This window comes from Antechinus flavipes, chromosome 1, assembly GCF_016432865.1.
Source record: "Antechinus flavipes isolate AdamAnt ecotype Samford, QLD, Australia chromosome 1, AdamAnt_v2, whole genome shotgun sequence".
In the NCBI taxonomy this organism is placed as follows: domain Eukaryota; kingdom Metazoa; phylum Chordata; class Mammalia; order Dasyuromorphia; family Dasyuridae; genus Antechinus; species Antechinus flavipes.
This window is the reverse complement of record NC_067398.1, coordinates 381,132,197-381,150,331: the sequence shown is the minus strand read 5'-3', so window position 1 is coordinate 381,150,331 and position 18,135 is coordinate 381,132,197. Positions and strand designations below refer to the sequence as shown.

The following is an 18,135-nucleotide window of genomic DNA, read 5'->3' as shown; positions in this document are numbered from 1 at the left end:
TTCCTTTCTCTTTCTGGCTCTCTTTCTCTTTTCTTCTTTATTCCTAATTTTCATTTTCTCTCCTTTTTGTTTTCCTTTGTTCCTCCTCTCTCCCTGTCTATTTTCTCTCTATCTCTCTCTCTCCCTCTGTTGCTTTCTCTGTCTCTTTCTCCCTCCCCCCTCCTCTGTCTCATTCTAAATCTTTCTAAATCAATACTCCTAAACTATAGAATGTTAAGTTCTTTGAGAACAGGGATCTTGCTTCCTCCGTCCCTCCCTCCTTCCCTTTATTTTTTCCTTATTCCCTCCCTCCTCTTCTTCCTTCCTTCCTTTCCTCCTCCTCTTCTTTCTTTCCTTCTTTCCTTCCTTCCTTCCTTCCTTCCTTCCTTCCTTCCTTCCTTTCTTCCTTCCTCCCTTTCTTCCTTTCTTCCTTCTTTCCTTTTTTCCTTCCTCCCTTCCTTCCTTCCTTCCTTCCTTCCTTCCTTCCTTCCTTCCTTCTTTCCTTCCTTCCTTGCTTTTTTTTCTTGGTGCAAATAATGCTTGTTAATTGACTGAGGTAACAAACAAAAAACAAAAACCAACTCCATGGCAGCCTGGAAGGAGGCCAGTTGTATCAAATAAATGTAAGCTTCTCTCCTACTCTTGCATCATACACAATGCCATCTTCAGGCCACAGTGACAAAGAACGTTGGGCATTGATATTATTTTGACCACTAGAGGGCTCTAGTATTGTTTCAGGAGGAGGCAATGATCATAGTTCTGGAAAAAAATCAAGACAGATGAACGCAAGGATTTCTCCTCAAAGGCTTTGGCTGAAAATAGAATTGAAAAGAGATCACCAATGAAAAGAAGTCTTTCACATGGGAAGCTAAAAGCAAGTACCCTATGCACAATAAAAGGCTGAGTGAAATTCTAATGGACAGCAATTTTCCAGTGTGAGTCCCTATTCCTCAAGTCTGATCCTGTGCAGAGACCAATGTGCTCTCAACAATTGCACTCAACCTTATCATGTTATCATGGTGTATAGCATTTATTTTTCTTCTAAAGTGAAAACAGGCATAACTGCTTGGTTTAACAAAATGCATTGTGTATATACGATGAGTTGATATCTGATGTAATTTTATTTTGTCTGTGGAAATCACCTCCCTGCAAGAACATTGTATCATGGCCTCAGGCAAACAAATGAACTTGGCAGCAACTGTTTCAAAATTCGTGGGGAGCAGAAAAGAGCTGGCTTTTTCAGTAACATGCTACAGCTTTGAACCTAATGAGTACATTTTTATTGAACTTGCCCTTAAGTGATTTGATAAAACTTCACTTTGCCATTTTCAATTTTCAATGGGAACATTTGCTTTAGGCTTGTTTTTTCTTCTTCCCTTCTTCCTCTGAAATAGGACAGGGGAAAAGGTTAACAGTGTTACGAAAGGGAGTGTATCAATAGACGCGTAATTTATTCACTATTTGTTTACTAAACATAGATTGTTGCTAGGATGTGCTATGGTGTCAGTCTATCATTCTCATAACACTGCAGTGACTAAAACTTCTGAAGCCCCAGAAAGAAGCTACATTTCTTCTTGGAATGAAAATCAGCGAGACTGGTTGCAGTGTGGCTTGTTCATTCACTCTGAGGAATGTGTCTTAGTTAAACCCAGTGTTAACTAATATCATACAGAATCTGAAAGTAAAACTACACTGAATCACACATTTCTTTTTCCATTATGATTTATTATATTTATTTTAAATTTTATTATTCTGTAACATGGCAGGTACTCATAATCAAAATAACTTCTTGGAATTCTTTGATCCATTCAAGGTTCAGTTTAAGTGCCATAAACTATGAGACTTTTCCTGATCTTTTCCACATATCCCCCACCATTATCATATGTTTTCTTTATATAAATTGTATTTATGTTGCCTTTTCTCTCCACTTCTTCTCTAAGCATAATGCATATATTAGGCACTTAAAAATGTTTGTTGAATTGAATGTTAAATAGCTGAATGAATCCTGAAATTAGTAGGCGATTAAATTTACAAGTAATTTTTAAACAGAGATCCCCCCACAAAAAAAGTTCCCTACATTTTTCAGTGTGTGAGCTATACATAGTAAATAGGAATGACAGTTTAACTTGCTAAGCATATGTTGCTATTGTTTAAAGAAATGTTTTGTCATACAAACAGGATGGAGACAAGGATCTCTATTAAAATGACTTTTTAAAAATCTCTTTCCTTCTTCCCTTTCCCCACCATGCCCTCCTTAAATCTCAGGATTTTTGTCTATAAAATGAGGACTTGGGTATAGATAATTTTCACAGTCCATTCTAACTCTATATTTAGGATCCTTTGAAGTAAGCTTAATAAATTACTCGGTGAAATGAGTAAAACAATGTTTATACTGCCATACATCATATAAGAAAAGCATTTTGTGAATTTTAAAGTGCTATTGAAATATGAATTATTACTATTATATGATTGAAGCTACTCTCCTTCAAAAGAAGAAGCTAGCATAAAATCTTATGTCCCCTAGAAATTATATCTATATTAGTGCTTTTAGAAAGTACCTACAGGATATAAAGGGAAAAACAGAAGGAAGGAAAAAAGCCTTTATTAAGTGCATGCAATGGACCATAGATTTTGCAAAGTGCTTTACAAATATCTTCTTTCATCCTTACAACAACGCTGGGAGATAGGCACTTGTTATTCGTATTTTACTGAAGGGAAATTTAGCTTCCTGCACAGCCAATTGCAAGGAGGAATAAGAGTTGACATTTGGATTTTCCTTCCATGAAAAAGCCAAAGCATTCACATATTTTTAACATTAAATGCAGTCAAAAGGATCAGCATTGTATTTATCAAAAGTAAATAGGGATCTCCACCAAGGGCAGCAGTTCTAGAACCAATCTATTTCACAGTCAATGATCATATATTTCAGGATGGGATCCTGAATCCTTGACAGGGGTTCTTTTTAAATGTGCAAGGATATCCTATGTTCCCATGCTAGGAAGATCATGCTCTTTTATAACATGTGCTGTCAAGGTATTTAGATTTGGCCTCTAAAGCAAGTAAACCAGAGATAGCTCAGTGGAAGCAAACATATCCATTCTGTCCTGGTGTTCCCCTACAATATCTCTTTATAAAAATCTAACTAAATTTTTCAGTGCCAAAAAGATGTTTTAGATAATCCCTGTGTTGTCCCCCTGTCTACTTTGCCCAAACTCTTCTAAGCCTCTCCTTGGAATAGTGTTGTGTCTCATGTGATCTGGTTCCTGTTGTGATGTTTTCCATGGAGCAAAATTCTTATTCTAAAACAATAAGAAAAAGCATACCCTAGTACAGGGTGCACACAATGAGATTTCCTGCATTGGTCAAGCAAACACACCTTCTCATTGTACTGCTCAGTCCCATTAGTGAGTGTCAGCTCTCTTTACAATATTGTTAATTGCTTCCTTGGTAACCAACCAAAACACATCATGGCATCCATTGTCAAAGTTCCCTGGGGAGTCGTGGCTATTTTCTAATCCACTAAACACTGCAGTGAGAATGCAGACTGAATACCAAACAGTATCATTTGGATGACTGGACTGGTAGAAGGATATGTTTTGAATTCTTTTCATGTCAGAAGAGAAATGTCATGGAATATGTGCTGCGAATCTGAATGGAGGACCTGACTTTCCCCTTGGCTCTGCTCTGTAAAGGAGTTCTTGGATCCTAAATGAATTCTGGTACTCAAGGGTCTGAAGGTAGTAATTCTTCACTCTGATGAGATACAGGACTACCCAAAGAAGAAAAGTTTTCCATTTGTTAAAACTCTCTCCTCTTCCCTCTGCAGACTGATTTTGTGGGCTAAGAAGAGGAGAGAGTAATTAAATATGGATGCTTTCATCTTTTTGTAGCCATTAGTCTTACTCTCTTTTTATTTCCATGTTTTATATGTGGTCCACAAGCAGATTAGACAAATTCTCTTGAGCAAATTTTCCAAAAGAAGCCTTCTTCCATCCCTTCCTCAACAGAGGAAGAAGGGCAAACAATAATAGGCAAATGTTTGATTGAGTTCCAGGGTAGTTCAATATTGTTCGACATGCTTTGTAATTAGCATTTTCCTCATTCATTCTTGCAAAAAGTATTTCTTGTGTGCTATATTAAAAAAATCCCTTTACCAAAAACATTCAGTGGCTCCCTATTACTTCATAAATTCAGGGTCCTCCACAACCAGTGTATATCTCACCTTCCTCTCCTAATTTCATAAAATTTCTTTCACAAACTCTACAGATGTGTCAAACTATAAATACTCTTTGGGGCCAAACTACATGCTCAAGTATTTGCTCTCTATATCTGGAATACCTTCCATCCCCATCCTCATTAAACTAACTGTTCTTTAGATCCCAAATCAGTTTTTACTTTGTTCTAAAAAACCTTCTCTAATCCTTCCCTTTGTTAACAATTTTTTTCCTTTGGACCTCACATAGCATCTTGTTTTGTTAACATTTTTTTTCCTTTGGACCTCACATAGCATCTTGTTTTGGAACCCTCTGATTTCATTTGTCATATAATATTATGGATTATAACTATGTGTGTTCATACCTTACTATATGTGACCTTGTCCCAAAGTTGAAGGATATCCCTTACTACATATGTGCTATTTAAAATTTTTATTTTCTTTTTATTTAAAGTAAAACAATCATTTCCATAATATACCATAATAAAAATACAATTGCATGTGAAATTGCAAATCTATTATGTTGCGACTTGCTATTCCTTTCAAATGTATAATAAATTGATATCATTCTTTTTCTTTTCTTTTTCGTTTTTTTCTTCCTTCCCCTCACCCCACTCTAAATTTGTCTAATAGACATATACATCTGTGTGAGAGAGTGTGTGAAATTATTCTATATATACTTGTATTTATCAGTTCTCTCCCTGGATACAGATACGGTCATAATATTTTTAAAATTAATTTAGGAATTTTATTATAGCTGAAATAACTTAATCACTCCAAGTTGTTCTTAAAATAATATTGTTGTTACTATAAACAACCTTCTCTTGATTCTGCTCATTTTATTCTTCATTATTTCATGCAAGTCTATCCGTGTTTTTCTAAGATCATCAAGTTCATGATTTCTTACAGCACAATAATATTCCATATTGATTATATACCACCTCAGCTCATTCAGCCAGTCCCATTGGGCCATGTTTCCTGGCACACCTAGGCTCACTTGGTCCATACTTAACATTGTATTTTTCTCCAGTGCTTAACATGGTTTCTGCATAGAGATTTGTTTACTGACTAGTAGACATTTAATAAGTGCTTGATAATTGATTGCTACTATCCGGAAACAAGAGTAGGCTTAATGGAACAGATAGTGTTCTGAGTTAAAGCTCCAGAGCAGAGGTTCTTAACCTTTTTGTGCATCATGGACCACTTTGACAATGCGATGAAACTTACGTACCATTTCCCAGAGTGCTTTTTTAAAATAACTGAAGAGAATGATGTGTCTTATTTAGAAGTTTGTAAAAATAAAGTGTCACTTTTTCCCATCCCAAATTCATGGACTGCATGAGATCAAATTATGGAACTCAGGTGAAGCACTTTTGCTTTAAAGTATGAGGGAGGAGTCAGTAGAAGATGAAGGTGAGAAAGACATTACAATCATAGAGAATGGTGAGGGTAAAACTAAGAGAGGAGGAAAGACACATAATTTCCTCAAAGGACAGAATGGCAGAGCTTGGTTGGAGCAGAGAGTGCTCTTGGTGTTGCCTCAGGAGATTCTTGTCTTCATGTAGTCATAGATAAATGGAGCAGTGTCTTAAACAAAATCTGACTTACTGAATGATTTTTGTCAAATCCTATAGTCTCCTTTAGCCAGTTTCCTTATTTTTCAAGCAAAGATCAAAGTGGCTGCCTCAATCTTATCTTGTATAAGATCAGAATCTTCAATTTGATATTTGAGTTGAGATTTGACCTAAACTGGCCATCAGAAGAACTCAGTTCAGAAACTGATTACACCATTTACTACCTACCTGTGTGATTACATATTTAGGTTTGGATAAATGACAGAGACATATGTTCATTAATAGGACTAAAAAATACAGAGGTTAGGCTCAGACACTTGAAACTGACCTTCTTTGCTTAGAAACTAGATCCAAAAGTTCCACTTCCATGAATGGTTCACAGAGTCATTAATATAACCTATTGTCTCCAACTTCCAAATGTTATTAAAAAGCATCATTAGATCAGAGAGTCACAGAATAGAGACATTAAATATCATCTGGCACTGTGGCATGTGTGAAGAACAAGCCATTAACCATCAGCTAATAGTTATCACCTAATCACCTAATATATGCCTGATATTAAGTTTAGTGGGGAATATGAAGATAAATTTAAAATAGCCCTTGCCTTCAAGGAACATAAAATTTAGCCAAAGAAGAAATAGAAATTAAAAGAAAATAACAATTATACAAATAGGTATATATAAAAGTTGGTAAATAAACATCTTAAAACACCCAGTGGAAATACAAATAAAGGCAAAAGCCAGTCCTAAGTCTGAAGTTCAGGGTTTAATGGGGGAAATACATGTTATGTTATGTACAAACAAAGCTATATACAGAATTTTTTGTTGTTGAGTTGTTTCAATCCTGTACAATTTTTCATGATCTCATTTGAGGTTTTGTTGGCAAAGCTATTGGAATGGTTTGCCATTTTCTTCAGCTCATTTTATAGACAAGGAAACTGAGACAAACAGGATTGTGACTTCCCCAGTGTCTCACAACTAGTAAGTATTTGAGACCAGATTTAAACTCAGGTCTTTCTGCCCTGATGCATCACCTAACTATCCTATATATAGGATAAAGATTATCTAGTACTTAGAGGAAGACATTAGTAATTTTGGGAAGCCAGGAAAAAGGAAGTGTCAGGAAAGATTTCATCTTGAATGTGATACTTGACTTGAGACTTGACCTCAATTGGTCATCAGAAGAACTCAGTTCAGAAACTGACTACACCATTTACTATTTACCTGTGTGATGCAGGTCAAATTCAGTCCTTAATGATTATCAGCTTTGTTTTCTTGTCAGTAAAATGAGGGAGTTGGATAAAGCAATGACCAATGTTTCATCCAATTCTAAATCTATAATCTTAATCCAACTTCCTCATTTTATCAATGAGAAAACTGAATGTTCTCTAAACTGTAAAATAAAGTTCAACATCCAACAACTGGACAGCAGTAAATTACTGCTATTAAAAAAAAATAAACACAAATGTATGTCTTCACAAATTCACTAGTGACTTCCACTTTCATTTGCTTTACTAGTAAAAGAATTTGACTTATATTTTTATTCTATGATTCTCTGATTTAAGGTAGGAAAGACTTAATGCAAAGGCAGCAACATTAATTAAAATTTTAATTCTACTCTCCCAAAATATATTTTTTCAATGCTTCCCACCTCCTCATTTCTCTTATCTTCTATGTGTATTCTGGGGAAGTTAGTCAGGATTTGTAACTATGCAAGAAGTCAGGCAATTAAAAAATGGTCTCTGGTCAAGGTTTCAAGCTCCTAAAAGAAATTAGGGCCTGACTAATGAAGCCTGGACTATGGGCCTAATAGGAAAGTAAATGGGCTTTGTATAGTTGCTTTGCTCCATTTTTGTTTTGTATCCATGGAGATTTATATTTGTGTTAGCATCATAGAAACCGAGAGGTATAGAGTTACAAGGGATTTCAGATCCATCTAGGTCCTAATCCCTTGTTTTCCAAATGAGGAAACTGAGGCTGAGAAACATGACTTGAATGTCCAAAAGTCACCTCCAACAGACATGGGAGGATTATCATTGGAATTCAGGTTACCTGACTCTTAGAGCAGACGTCTTTCTACTATACTACTCCAGTGAAGAACAAACAGCAAAGGCGGCAGAGAGTTTACAGAATTCATTTATTCTCTTTGATTCCAGAGAATTCTAGAAACATGTTCTCCAAGAGTCATAGGGGAGTCTGTGCTCATCTCCCAGTTTTTTAGACCAACCAGAGACACAACCAGAAAATTGTTAGATTTTGGCCACATAATGGCTCTAGGGGGAATCTATCAGCATGATATGATTACAGATTAAGGACTCAGGTCTCATAAACTGATGATAAAAAAATGTACTTTATAGGTCTACTTTGAACTTTAAAAGTAATGATTAATGCTTTCATTCTGATGATGAGGAAATCTACTAGGGAAATTTCTTTATCAATATCTCCCTACTTTTCTTCTAATGTGTCCTTTTAGAGGAATCTCTTCCTAAATGTGCACAGAAGCCTCTGGGACCAAAAAAAAAAGTTATCAACAAAAAGTAGAATGATTTTTCCATCTCACTTTATTCCCTGTCATTAACAAATCAAGGAATGCTTCTACTATGCCGTAATATGGAATGGTAGAGGTAGGGAAGGTGAAGAGAGAATAGAAAACTCAAAGCATATTGCTGCAGATAATGTTGGTTTGTTTTTTCCTTAGCCTGTAGATCTGCAGTCCTAGGGGAAGATAGCTTTGGCTAGTAGGATGGCAGTAGTAATAAACAGATCTAATGAAAATTTTGTGTAGTATAGAAAATGTTGATACCAAAGAAAAGGTACAAGGAAACTTTGACTGAAGGCCAGGGAAAAAGGAACCCTAACAAAACTTCAAATTTCTCAAATTTTGCCTATACTTGTTTCCTACTAGTAGACAATTTTATCATATAAACTTAAAAAGCAATTTAAATATAAAGTCTCATTTAATTGGGTATTCTACCATTTGCTTATTTTTATTTCTCTTTCTATCTTTTCTTCCTTTCTCTCTCTTCCTTATTTATTTCTACCTTTTTTCCTTTCCTCCTTTTCTCCCTCTTCTATTGCTATGATATACTAAAGACCTTTACCATTTTTCTCATCTCAGATGGCAAATTATATGATATGAAAAGATTCAGGATCATAATAAGTATGATCAATATCTTTTTTCCCCTTGTTTTCTGTATAAGGAGAGACTTAGACTAAGTCAAGACTGAAAGACCCTCCCATTGTTTATTTCAAAGTACAGAGGCCCAACCCATTCTAGGACCCAATTAGACTCACTTTCCTCATTTTTTCTTACAAAGCTCCCATTGACAAATGACCTGATTTCCATTAGCTAAGAAGTTGAGATATTCTGAACAGTTGGTTGACCTTGTTTTTTGTTTTTGTTTTTAGAATTCAAAGGTCAGTATTGTTCAGTTAGAAATTCATCCTTCTAATTGATATAGTACACAAAATATTTTAATTTATTCCATAGCACAGAAAATTGTATAAGAGCAAGCACAGAGAAGTGATTTTTCTTTAAAATTTTTTAAGTGTTCATTTCCCCTGAATTAAACATGTATCCCTCTCCCCCTCAAAAGAGTAAGGAATACTAACATATATAAAATAGACAAGCACAAGATGATTTTAAATGAAATTATAAAACCATAGCATAAGGCTTTTATTTATTTATTTTTTTTAGAGAATGTAATACATTTACCAAATTGCTTTTTAAATCTGTCCTGCTTGTCTGTGTTTTCAACTGAACTTTATTTTATTCTTTTCTGTATATTTCATACTTGCCATGTCCAAAAATATATGCCATATTCTATTCTTAAGACTATCACCTTTCTATCAAGAAACCTCAAGTCTTGTTTGCTCTTTTCATTGACCAGAGCTCTTAATTCTTTCAATACTATTTTTCTTTATTCTATTGATATTTCTTTATACATTGTTTTTCTGATTCTGTTCAATCCACTCTACATCTGTTCATATAAGCCTTCTAAAATTTCTCTGAAACCATTTCTTTTGTCATTTCTCTTAATGGAATAATATTCTATTATAGTTATATGCTATAATTTATTTGGTCATCCCTCTATTTATGGGTAGGCCTTTTGTTTCCAAATCTTTGCTGTAACAAAAATATTACTACAAATATTTTGATGCATATGTATATTTTTCTTCAATCTCTTTGAGATATAGGTCTAGCATAAGTACAGTTGGGTCAAAGGGTACATGATTTAGTGATTTGGGGGCATAGATCCAAATCACTTACCAATATGACTATCTTATTGAAGTTTCTCCAACAATTGTCATTTTTTGGGTCATCTTTGCTATTCTAATAGATATGAAATAGAAACTCAAAAATGTTTAGATTTTTATTTCTCATAAATTTGAAGCATTTTATATAGCTACCAATATTTTGGATTTCTTTTTTTAAGATAGTTTATATCCCTTTGATATATCATTTTTATACAATTTATCATTAAAATATACCATTCTTATATAGTTGAACTGGTTCCTTATATATCTTAGATAACAGACCTTGCTACAAAGATTTTTACTCTAGTTATATGTTTCATTTCTAATTTTAATCACATTGATTTTATTTGTGCAAAATCTTTTTACTTTCATGTATAATCAATCCTTTTTATCTCCTATTATGATCTTTATCCCTTATCTGTTCATAAATTTTTCCCTTTCATACTTGTGAAAAATAAATTCTTATTTGCTCCTGTAATTTGTTTTAGATAAGATCTTTTATGATGAGGTCATTTATCCATTTGGAATATGTAGTGGATCTGAACCTAAGTTCTATCAGTTTTTCTATCAGTTCTTACGGAATAGTGAATTTTTGTCTCAATAGTTAGAATCTTTGTGTTAGTTTACCTGTGTATGTTGTGTACTTAATCTGTTCCTATTTATCAAGTTCTTTTTTAAAAAAAAATTAGCTAATGCCAAATAGTTTTGATGATTACCACTTTGCTATGTAGTTTGAGATTTAGTACAACTGGACCTCTTCAACATCTTTTTATTGTTTTCCATGAAAATAATGACCTAATTTAGTTCCTCCACATGAATCTTAATTTTTTTAGTTCTCTAAAGTAAAATTTTGGCAGTTTGATTAGCATGACACTGAATAAGTCAACTGATTTAGACAGAATTATCATGTATATTATATCAGTAAAGATCACTCATGAGCAATTAAGCACCCACTTAATATGTCTTTATTTCTGTAAAAAGAGTTTTATAGTCACATTCAACTATAAGAATGTTTTGTAGTTATATATGTTTTGGTGGCTGAATTCAAGTATTTTATACATTCTCTAGTTATTTTGAATGGAATTTCTCTTCATTCTGCTGTGATATACACACATATTTGTGTGTGAATGTATTTATGCCTGTATATATATGTGTGTGTGTGTGTATGTGCGTACATGTGCATATATATTGTTATTCTTCGTTCTTGAAGAGGACCATAATGTCGGGAAGATGATGCCATATTGTGCAACTGGATTTAAGTGAGGGAGGGCTGTGCAAGGTTATCTGCCTCACTCTCTCCTCCAGAGCCATCTGGGTCCAGTGGCAAGACATAGATCAGGTCACTGAAGGTGGCTCAAAGGATTATTCACTATTACTTTGTGGGCCGTTCCTTGCATGGGACCCAGACTTCATATATAGTAGAAAGATGGATTTTTAAAAATCTCTTATTGACATATATTTTAAAATATACAATCATACAAATAACTAACTCCATTATTCCAGTGTTCCTTAACTTGTACCCTCTCAGGCAATTGGCTTATTATTTGGATTTCATCTTATTGTTCATATGACTGCCGTCACAGTTGACCCAGCTGATTCAAACGTACGGCACAAAGAAAATTATGGCGGGATCATGCCTATCTTGGATAGGACCAAACATAAGCATGTGATTCAGAACCAATTCTGCCATTTATGTGAAGTCACAGTGTAAGTCATCCTGCCACATCGCCACTTCCATTTTCTTCCAGAACAAAAGTCAAAAAGAACATCTTTTTCCTAGGGCCTTTCTGAAAAGACAGTACCTACCCCACCCAAAACCTCCACAAGAGGAGAGAGAAAAAGAGGGAGGTGGGGAGGGAAGAAGGAAGGAAGGGAAGACAGAGACAGACACAGAGAGAGGTTTTTCAACCTTATAGGCTTGATGTCTTGGGAATTGAACATAAGTTTTACCATATGTACTAGCACTTTCTAGGGGATGATGTGACAGATTGATGAAGCTAATTCAGGGCAAAGAACAAGATCCAATCAGAAGTTAGAGTGAGTAGTAATAAGGATTAATATTAGTTGCAAAAAAAAAAAACAAAAACACAACCTTCAAGATGTCAGAAGGCTTTATTGGAGGTTCCAGTTTTCTTGGATTCTCCATATAAAATTAGAGTACTGGTATAGACAATAGAGGATCCAGGCCAGGAATAGACCTTCTGTATCCATATCCTGTGATAGCTAGAAGAAACTTTTTTTTAAATAACTTTTTATTGATAGAACGCATGCCAAGGTAATTTTTTATAGCATTATCCCTTGCATTCACTTCTGTTGCGATTTTTCCCCTCCCTCCCTCCACCCCCTCCCCCAGATGGCAAGCAGTTCTTTACATGTTGAATGGGTTACAGTATATCCTAGATACAATATATGTGTGCAGAACCGAACAGTTTTCTTGTTGCACAGGGAGAATTGAATTCAGAAGGTATAAATTATCCGGGAAGAAAAACAAAAATGCAAGCAGTTTATATTCATTTCCCAGTGTTCTTTCTCTGGGTGTAGCTGCTTCTGTCCATCTTTGATCAATTAAAGCTCTCTTTATTGAAGAGATCCACTTCCATCAGAATACATCCTCAAACAGTATCGTTGTTGAGGTATATAATGATCTCCTGGTTCTGCTCATTTCACTTAGCATCAGTTCATGTAAGTCTCACCAGTCCTCTCTGTATTCACCCTGCTGGTCATTCCTTACAGAACAATAATATTCCATAACATTCATATACCACAATTTACTCAACCATTCTCCAATTGATGGACATCCTTTCATTTTCCAGGAAGAAGCTTTTTTTTTCTTAATATTTTTAACACCACCAAAGACCTTAATACCATCATCAGCCTTTTATATATGCTGTAACATGCTAAGGCTCTTGTGAAACATTATTGAGACAACTACTTGATATATAATCACTATGGAGTTGCCATAGTTTAGTGGAAAGGATATCAGTATCAGAATTGGAAGAAAGATTCAAAGCCCAGATCTTTCATTTACTACCTGAATGATTTTGGACAAGCCATCTCTCTTGGTTTCAGTTTCCTCATCTGTAAAATAAAGGGTTGGATTAGATGGCCTGTAAGATTCTATCTTTAAATATATGATTGTACAGATTATATGTTGGCCAAATGTTGTCCATGAGCTAAAATGTGCCACCTGTTTTTGTGAGCTAAATCACACCACCTGTTTTTGTATATAGTCTGGAACTTTAAAATGATTTTTATATTTTTAAATCGTTTTATTGTAGATATAAAACAGTTTTTGTTAAAAATGTAAAACCATTCTTAGTTCTTAGCAATATAAAAATAGAGTACAGGTTTTAGTTTGCCTACCTCTGGCAATTAGGTAATATAGTGGTATCACATGGACTTTGAACCATGAGCTCAAATTCTAAGGCTGTGTGACACTAGGCAAATCACTTAATCTCTCTGTTTAGGGCTTAGTTTCCTCACCTTTGTAAAAATGGGGTAATAAGAATATTTACTTTTCAGGTGAGGGTCAACTGATAAAACATATTTAAAGTCCTATATCAATGTAAGTAATGACGATGTCATCTATTAATGTTATCTTTTGAATTTGGTCCCTGTCCTGACCTTTCATACAGAACCCTTATGTTTTTAATAGTCTTGATCAACAATTTTCTTTGCTAACGCTGAAGAAGCTGGATATTCCATCCTTCTGATAACTAATAAAGATGTCAGAAAGTGTGTTGTACTTGAAGTCAAAAGTCCCAGATGGCCAGTGGGTCATCTTGACCATCTCTGCCTCTTAGGATCGTATTCAGGAAAGTCCTTTGCTTGCTTGTGCAGTAGGCAGTCATTGTTTCTATTTTACAGATGAGGTTCTGAGACCCAGATCATGTAAGGGACTTTTCTAGGCCAGCCACTTAATTAATCTATGGCTAGTAAGTGTCAGAACTAGAAATACATGTGATTTGACTTCACATTACTAGATAAAAATGAACTGATATTCAAATGGGGATAATAACACCAGCACTGAGCAGCTTTGGGGTCATTGTGAGGGAAATGCTTAGTAAAGTGCTGAATAAGCTACATTTCCTCTTCTCTAGCAGAAGATCAGGTTCATGCTGCTCCTCTAAATTGAACATCCTATTAAGGAAAAAAACAGGGCATACCTATAAATCCTGCTAATGGGAAGGCTGGGGTTAATGGATCACATAAGCTCAAGAATTCTGAGCTGCATGGAGTAGGACTAAAGCCCACTAGGTTTCTATTACCAAGTCCCACAACAATATAGTGAGCGTTGGAAGAATGGAGGCAGGGCAGGCACACCAGATTACCTGAAGAGGAGTGAAATGGCCTAAGTCAGAACTTCCATATTGGTCATCAGGATACTCAGACCCTTTAAGGGCCACTAGCCCTTCAACCTGGGAGAAGAGAAATCCAGTCTAAAAGCAATTTTTTTCAAAGGGGGCCACTAACTGACCCTTAAGGGGCTATTAGGTGGTGTAGCAGAATAGGACTATCATCAGGAAATTGTGGTATATCTGCAGTAGAATTGAGGTATGCCAGTGGTTTATTCATTCCTTAGCTATAAAATTGACAAATCACTTTTACCTCTCTGGAACTATTTTTTTCCTCTGTGAGATGGGGGAGGATTTTCAATGGTCCATTTCTTCTACTCTTCCTCAGTTCAAATCTGGTCTCAGAACTTACTGTGTGATCCTGGGCAAATCAGTCCAGTATCCTAGGATATTAGAATATCCCAAATAGAATCATAGAGAGTAAGACATAACTGAAATAACTGAATAGAAATTGACTCTTAGCCAATAGTTGCTAAATAGTCTTTTGTGAACTCCTTGGTGCGGGAGTTTTGTTTTGTTTTTTTTTTTTTTAATAAAATAAGGCAGGTACAGGGATAGAGGGAGGGAAGAGAGACATATTTTAAAAACGTTCTTCTTTAGTTGTTGATATGAGGTAATTTTTAAACTCATTTTTACAAGATACATGTGCAAGAATATAGTCAACTTGATCAACACCACCCATCTCTCTTTTTCCCTTTACCAGGGGGGTGAAAGCCAAGCATTGCAGTGCCTGCAATAAGTGCATCGCTGATTTTGACCACCACTGCAAATGGCTCAACAACTGTGTGGGAAGTAGAAACTACTGGTAAGGGATAATTGTCATGTGGAGTAGATGTGTGTGAATGCCTAGAGACTACTAAATGAATTCTATTAAGAAAATAAGAGTTCTAAACTTTTGATTCTGTTCAAGAAAGTTTACGTATGGCAATTTCTCCCTGTACTTGTGGGTCCTGATGGGTTATGATGCTTATCATGCTTATCATGACTGGGAAAAAAATGAGATCCCATCTTAGATTAATTTACTCATTATACCAACTTCTTCTGGATTATCTATTTATCTCTAGATGAAATGGTTTATATATGGTTTTGTATTCATAGAATGTCTGATTCAAATTTTTTAGACTCTTCAACCAGTAATAAATTATTTTCCACAAACATTAATTGCAAATACCAATTGTATATAGGGCCTATAATATTAAAGTAACTAGCTTAGGGAAAAACAGTCTTTGAAGGAAGAACAGACATGCATAGGCTAAGGATTGGAGAAGTTCAGAAATTTATATTCTATATACCTGGAGTTGAAAAATTTAAGGAGTTGTAGAAAGAAAGGGTATTATCTAGTATCTCTGACAACTAGCAGTTTTCAGGGTGTGTCTTTGTCTCCACAACGCACAAACAATTTGAAGAGAAATGAAAAAAATCAGTCAGGTGAATAACTGCCTTTATAAGGATGAAGATATGGTAGAATTTGCAAGTGCCAGTGATTCTCTGTTAGTAACCAGTCCAGAATACACAAGAAGCTTACTAAGCTTTTGAATTTCTATATGAACAACCAAAATGATGTCAGAGAAAAAAAATATGATTGTTGATTCTTCTGATTGTATAGCTACTGTTCCAGGTTTGATCCTAAAAATTGAGGGGATAGAAGGGAAAGAAAAAAATGTCCTTGTTGATTTGTAGGTAATTCTAATCCAAGTTTCATATAACTACAATGATTGACAAAATGTCTTTTAATGCAATACTTTTCAGAAAAGTATTAGGGATACTTATTTTATTTTTTTCTAATTAATATACCCTATAGCACATGCATAGATGATGCCATTGAACATCTGATACAAGTAAATGGGTTTGTCATAATGACAACAATACTTGAATACTTAATGCATCCAACCTATCTTCAATGTGATTTCACACCCTTCTTATTGTAATTGTAACCTCCCTTTGCCTGAGTTGCCCACTTTTAAAGTTACAATGGCCTAAAAATCATTCACTCCATAGCTGACCTGGTGACAAGACTTTTCAAACTTAGCTAGACTGGTTCAGAAACAATAGACATTTCTGGGCCCATAATAAAAATAATTCAGTCTTGGTAGGATTTGCATAATTTGCATAGTTTTCAAGAACCAAGGGTTGTAAAGTGACAGGATTAGAATTTTAAGATCATCTTCCTTACCCTATAGATAAGGAAAAGAAAGATTTCTTTCCAAAAAATTAAGTGACTTGCCAAAGGCCTTGCAATTAATAGAGCCAAGAATAGAATGCAGGGTTCCTGACTCCAGCTAGTACTTTCAAGGACATTTTCTAAAGTCCCTGATGGCAAGAGTCTCTGATTTGTTTAGGAAATATCTGATACAATTAATTAATATGTGTTTACTGTGCACTACACTAATCACTGTTAGGAATGAAAAGATAAAAGAGAATCCCATAATCCTTGATCTCAAGATACCTCATAAAATCTATATTTACATAAATGACTTAAGGATTAGACCTGTAGGGAGTCCCAAGTGAGGAAACTCCCTCTATCAGTGCAGGTTGACACCTTTGCTACAGCCTATAGTCTTAGGGATGCTACATCTCACTAGTCATAAACCCAATATATGTCAAAAGTGGATTTTGAACCTAGGCTTTCATGGCTCTGAGATCAGCTCTTTATGCCATTGTTACCTCTAAACAACTACAAATTCAAAGTAGAATGTGATAAATTCAACAAATAAAGGCATGAGCACAAGTATCTTGAATATGGAAAGGTGAAAGGAGAAAGAATAAATGAAATAATTTTGATGCTGTAATTATTCCACAATAATATTTCAATGGATAATAAAGTAAGCTTGAAGTTTTCAAAGGAGATAGAGCTTCACAGATATTACTGATACTTGTTGATAAATCATAAATATTTTATATTTTTCTCAAAGTTAATTTCGTAGCATTGTATGTGTTACTAAAAGGGATCTGGTTCTAGAAATCTGTATACTAGGGAATAAAAGAAAGGTAGAGGGAAATTCTTGAGGAGAGAAATCACATCTCCATATTTGCTCTACCACTGTACAATTTATTGTACATAGCAGATGTCACTATTTGAGCACTTATTCAAGATTACAAAGCTAATGTACATGGTGAAATTCTAATTTTTATCATCCTAACCCTGAGCTAGTCTCTTCTCCCATGCTGCTGCTAGAGATAGATAGATGTTATTTTATCCATCTGAGATAAGATAAGTTGTTATCTTAGATGTTATTTTATCTATCTGAGGACACTAAGGTATAAGGGATATTTGTCCATTGTCAAATATTGTGTCAGAGGTGAGATTCAAGTTGAGTTCTTCCATAAGAGTTATTATTGCCTTAGGTTGTGGAGCTATAACTTTCAATCCCATATATCTCCTGTCCTTAACCACTGACTTTGTGACAAAGCAAAGAGAAGTATATAACCAATACTGTTCATTCAAGCCTTAGGATGACTCAGAATTTCATCCTTTCTTTCTCTTTATCATTCTTCAGCAATATGTTTTTGTAACTATTATCATAACCAAGATGTTAGGAACAAATTATGTCCAAAATCATATGAGAGAGGACTTTGATCCCAGTTTCCCTAAAGATTTCTCTGGAACTATGCATTTTACAACTGGATCGTAGCATTTTTGTTGATAACTCAATTTTATTGATTTTCATTTCTTGGATTACACATTCTATCCACTACACCATTCCATCTTTCATGCAAGGGAAGAAGGAGTTGGAATTAAGGGCACTGGTAGAAAGACC

The 18,135-nt window shown here is 34.8% G+C and overlaps 1 protein-coding gene across 1 annotated transcript in view; it reads left to right on the top strand.

Annotated features, from left to right (window-relative positions):
* The window catches only part of ZDHHC11 (zinc finger DHHC-type containing 11), a 49,272-nt gene that overhangs the window by 12,225 nt on the left and 18,912 nt on the right, over positions 1–18,135 (top strand). Inside the window, exons 2-4 of the mRNA XM_051973413.1 lie at positions 1,337–1,340; positions 11,551–11,729; positions 15,081–15,182. Coding sequence (XP_051829373.1) covers positions 1,337–1,340; positions 11,551–11,729; positions 15,081–15,182 — 285 coding nt within the window. The remainder of the gene's footprint in view (positions 1–1,336; positions 1,341–11,550; positions 11,730–15,080; positions 15,183–18,135) is intronic.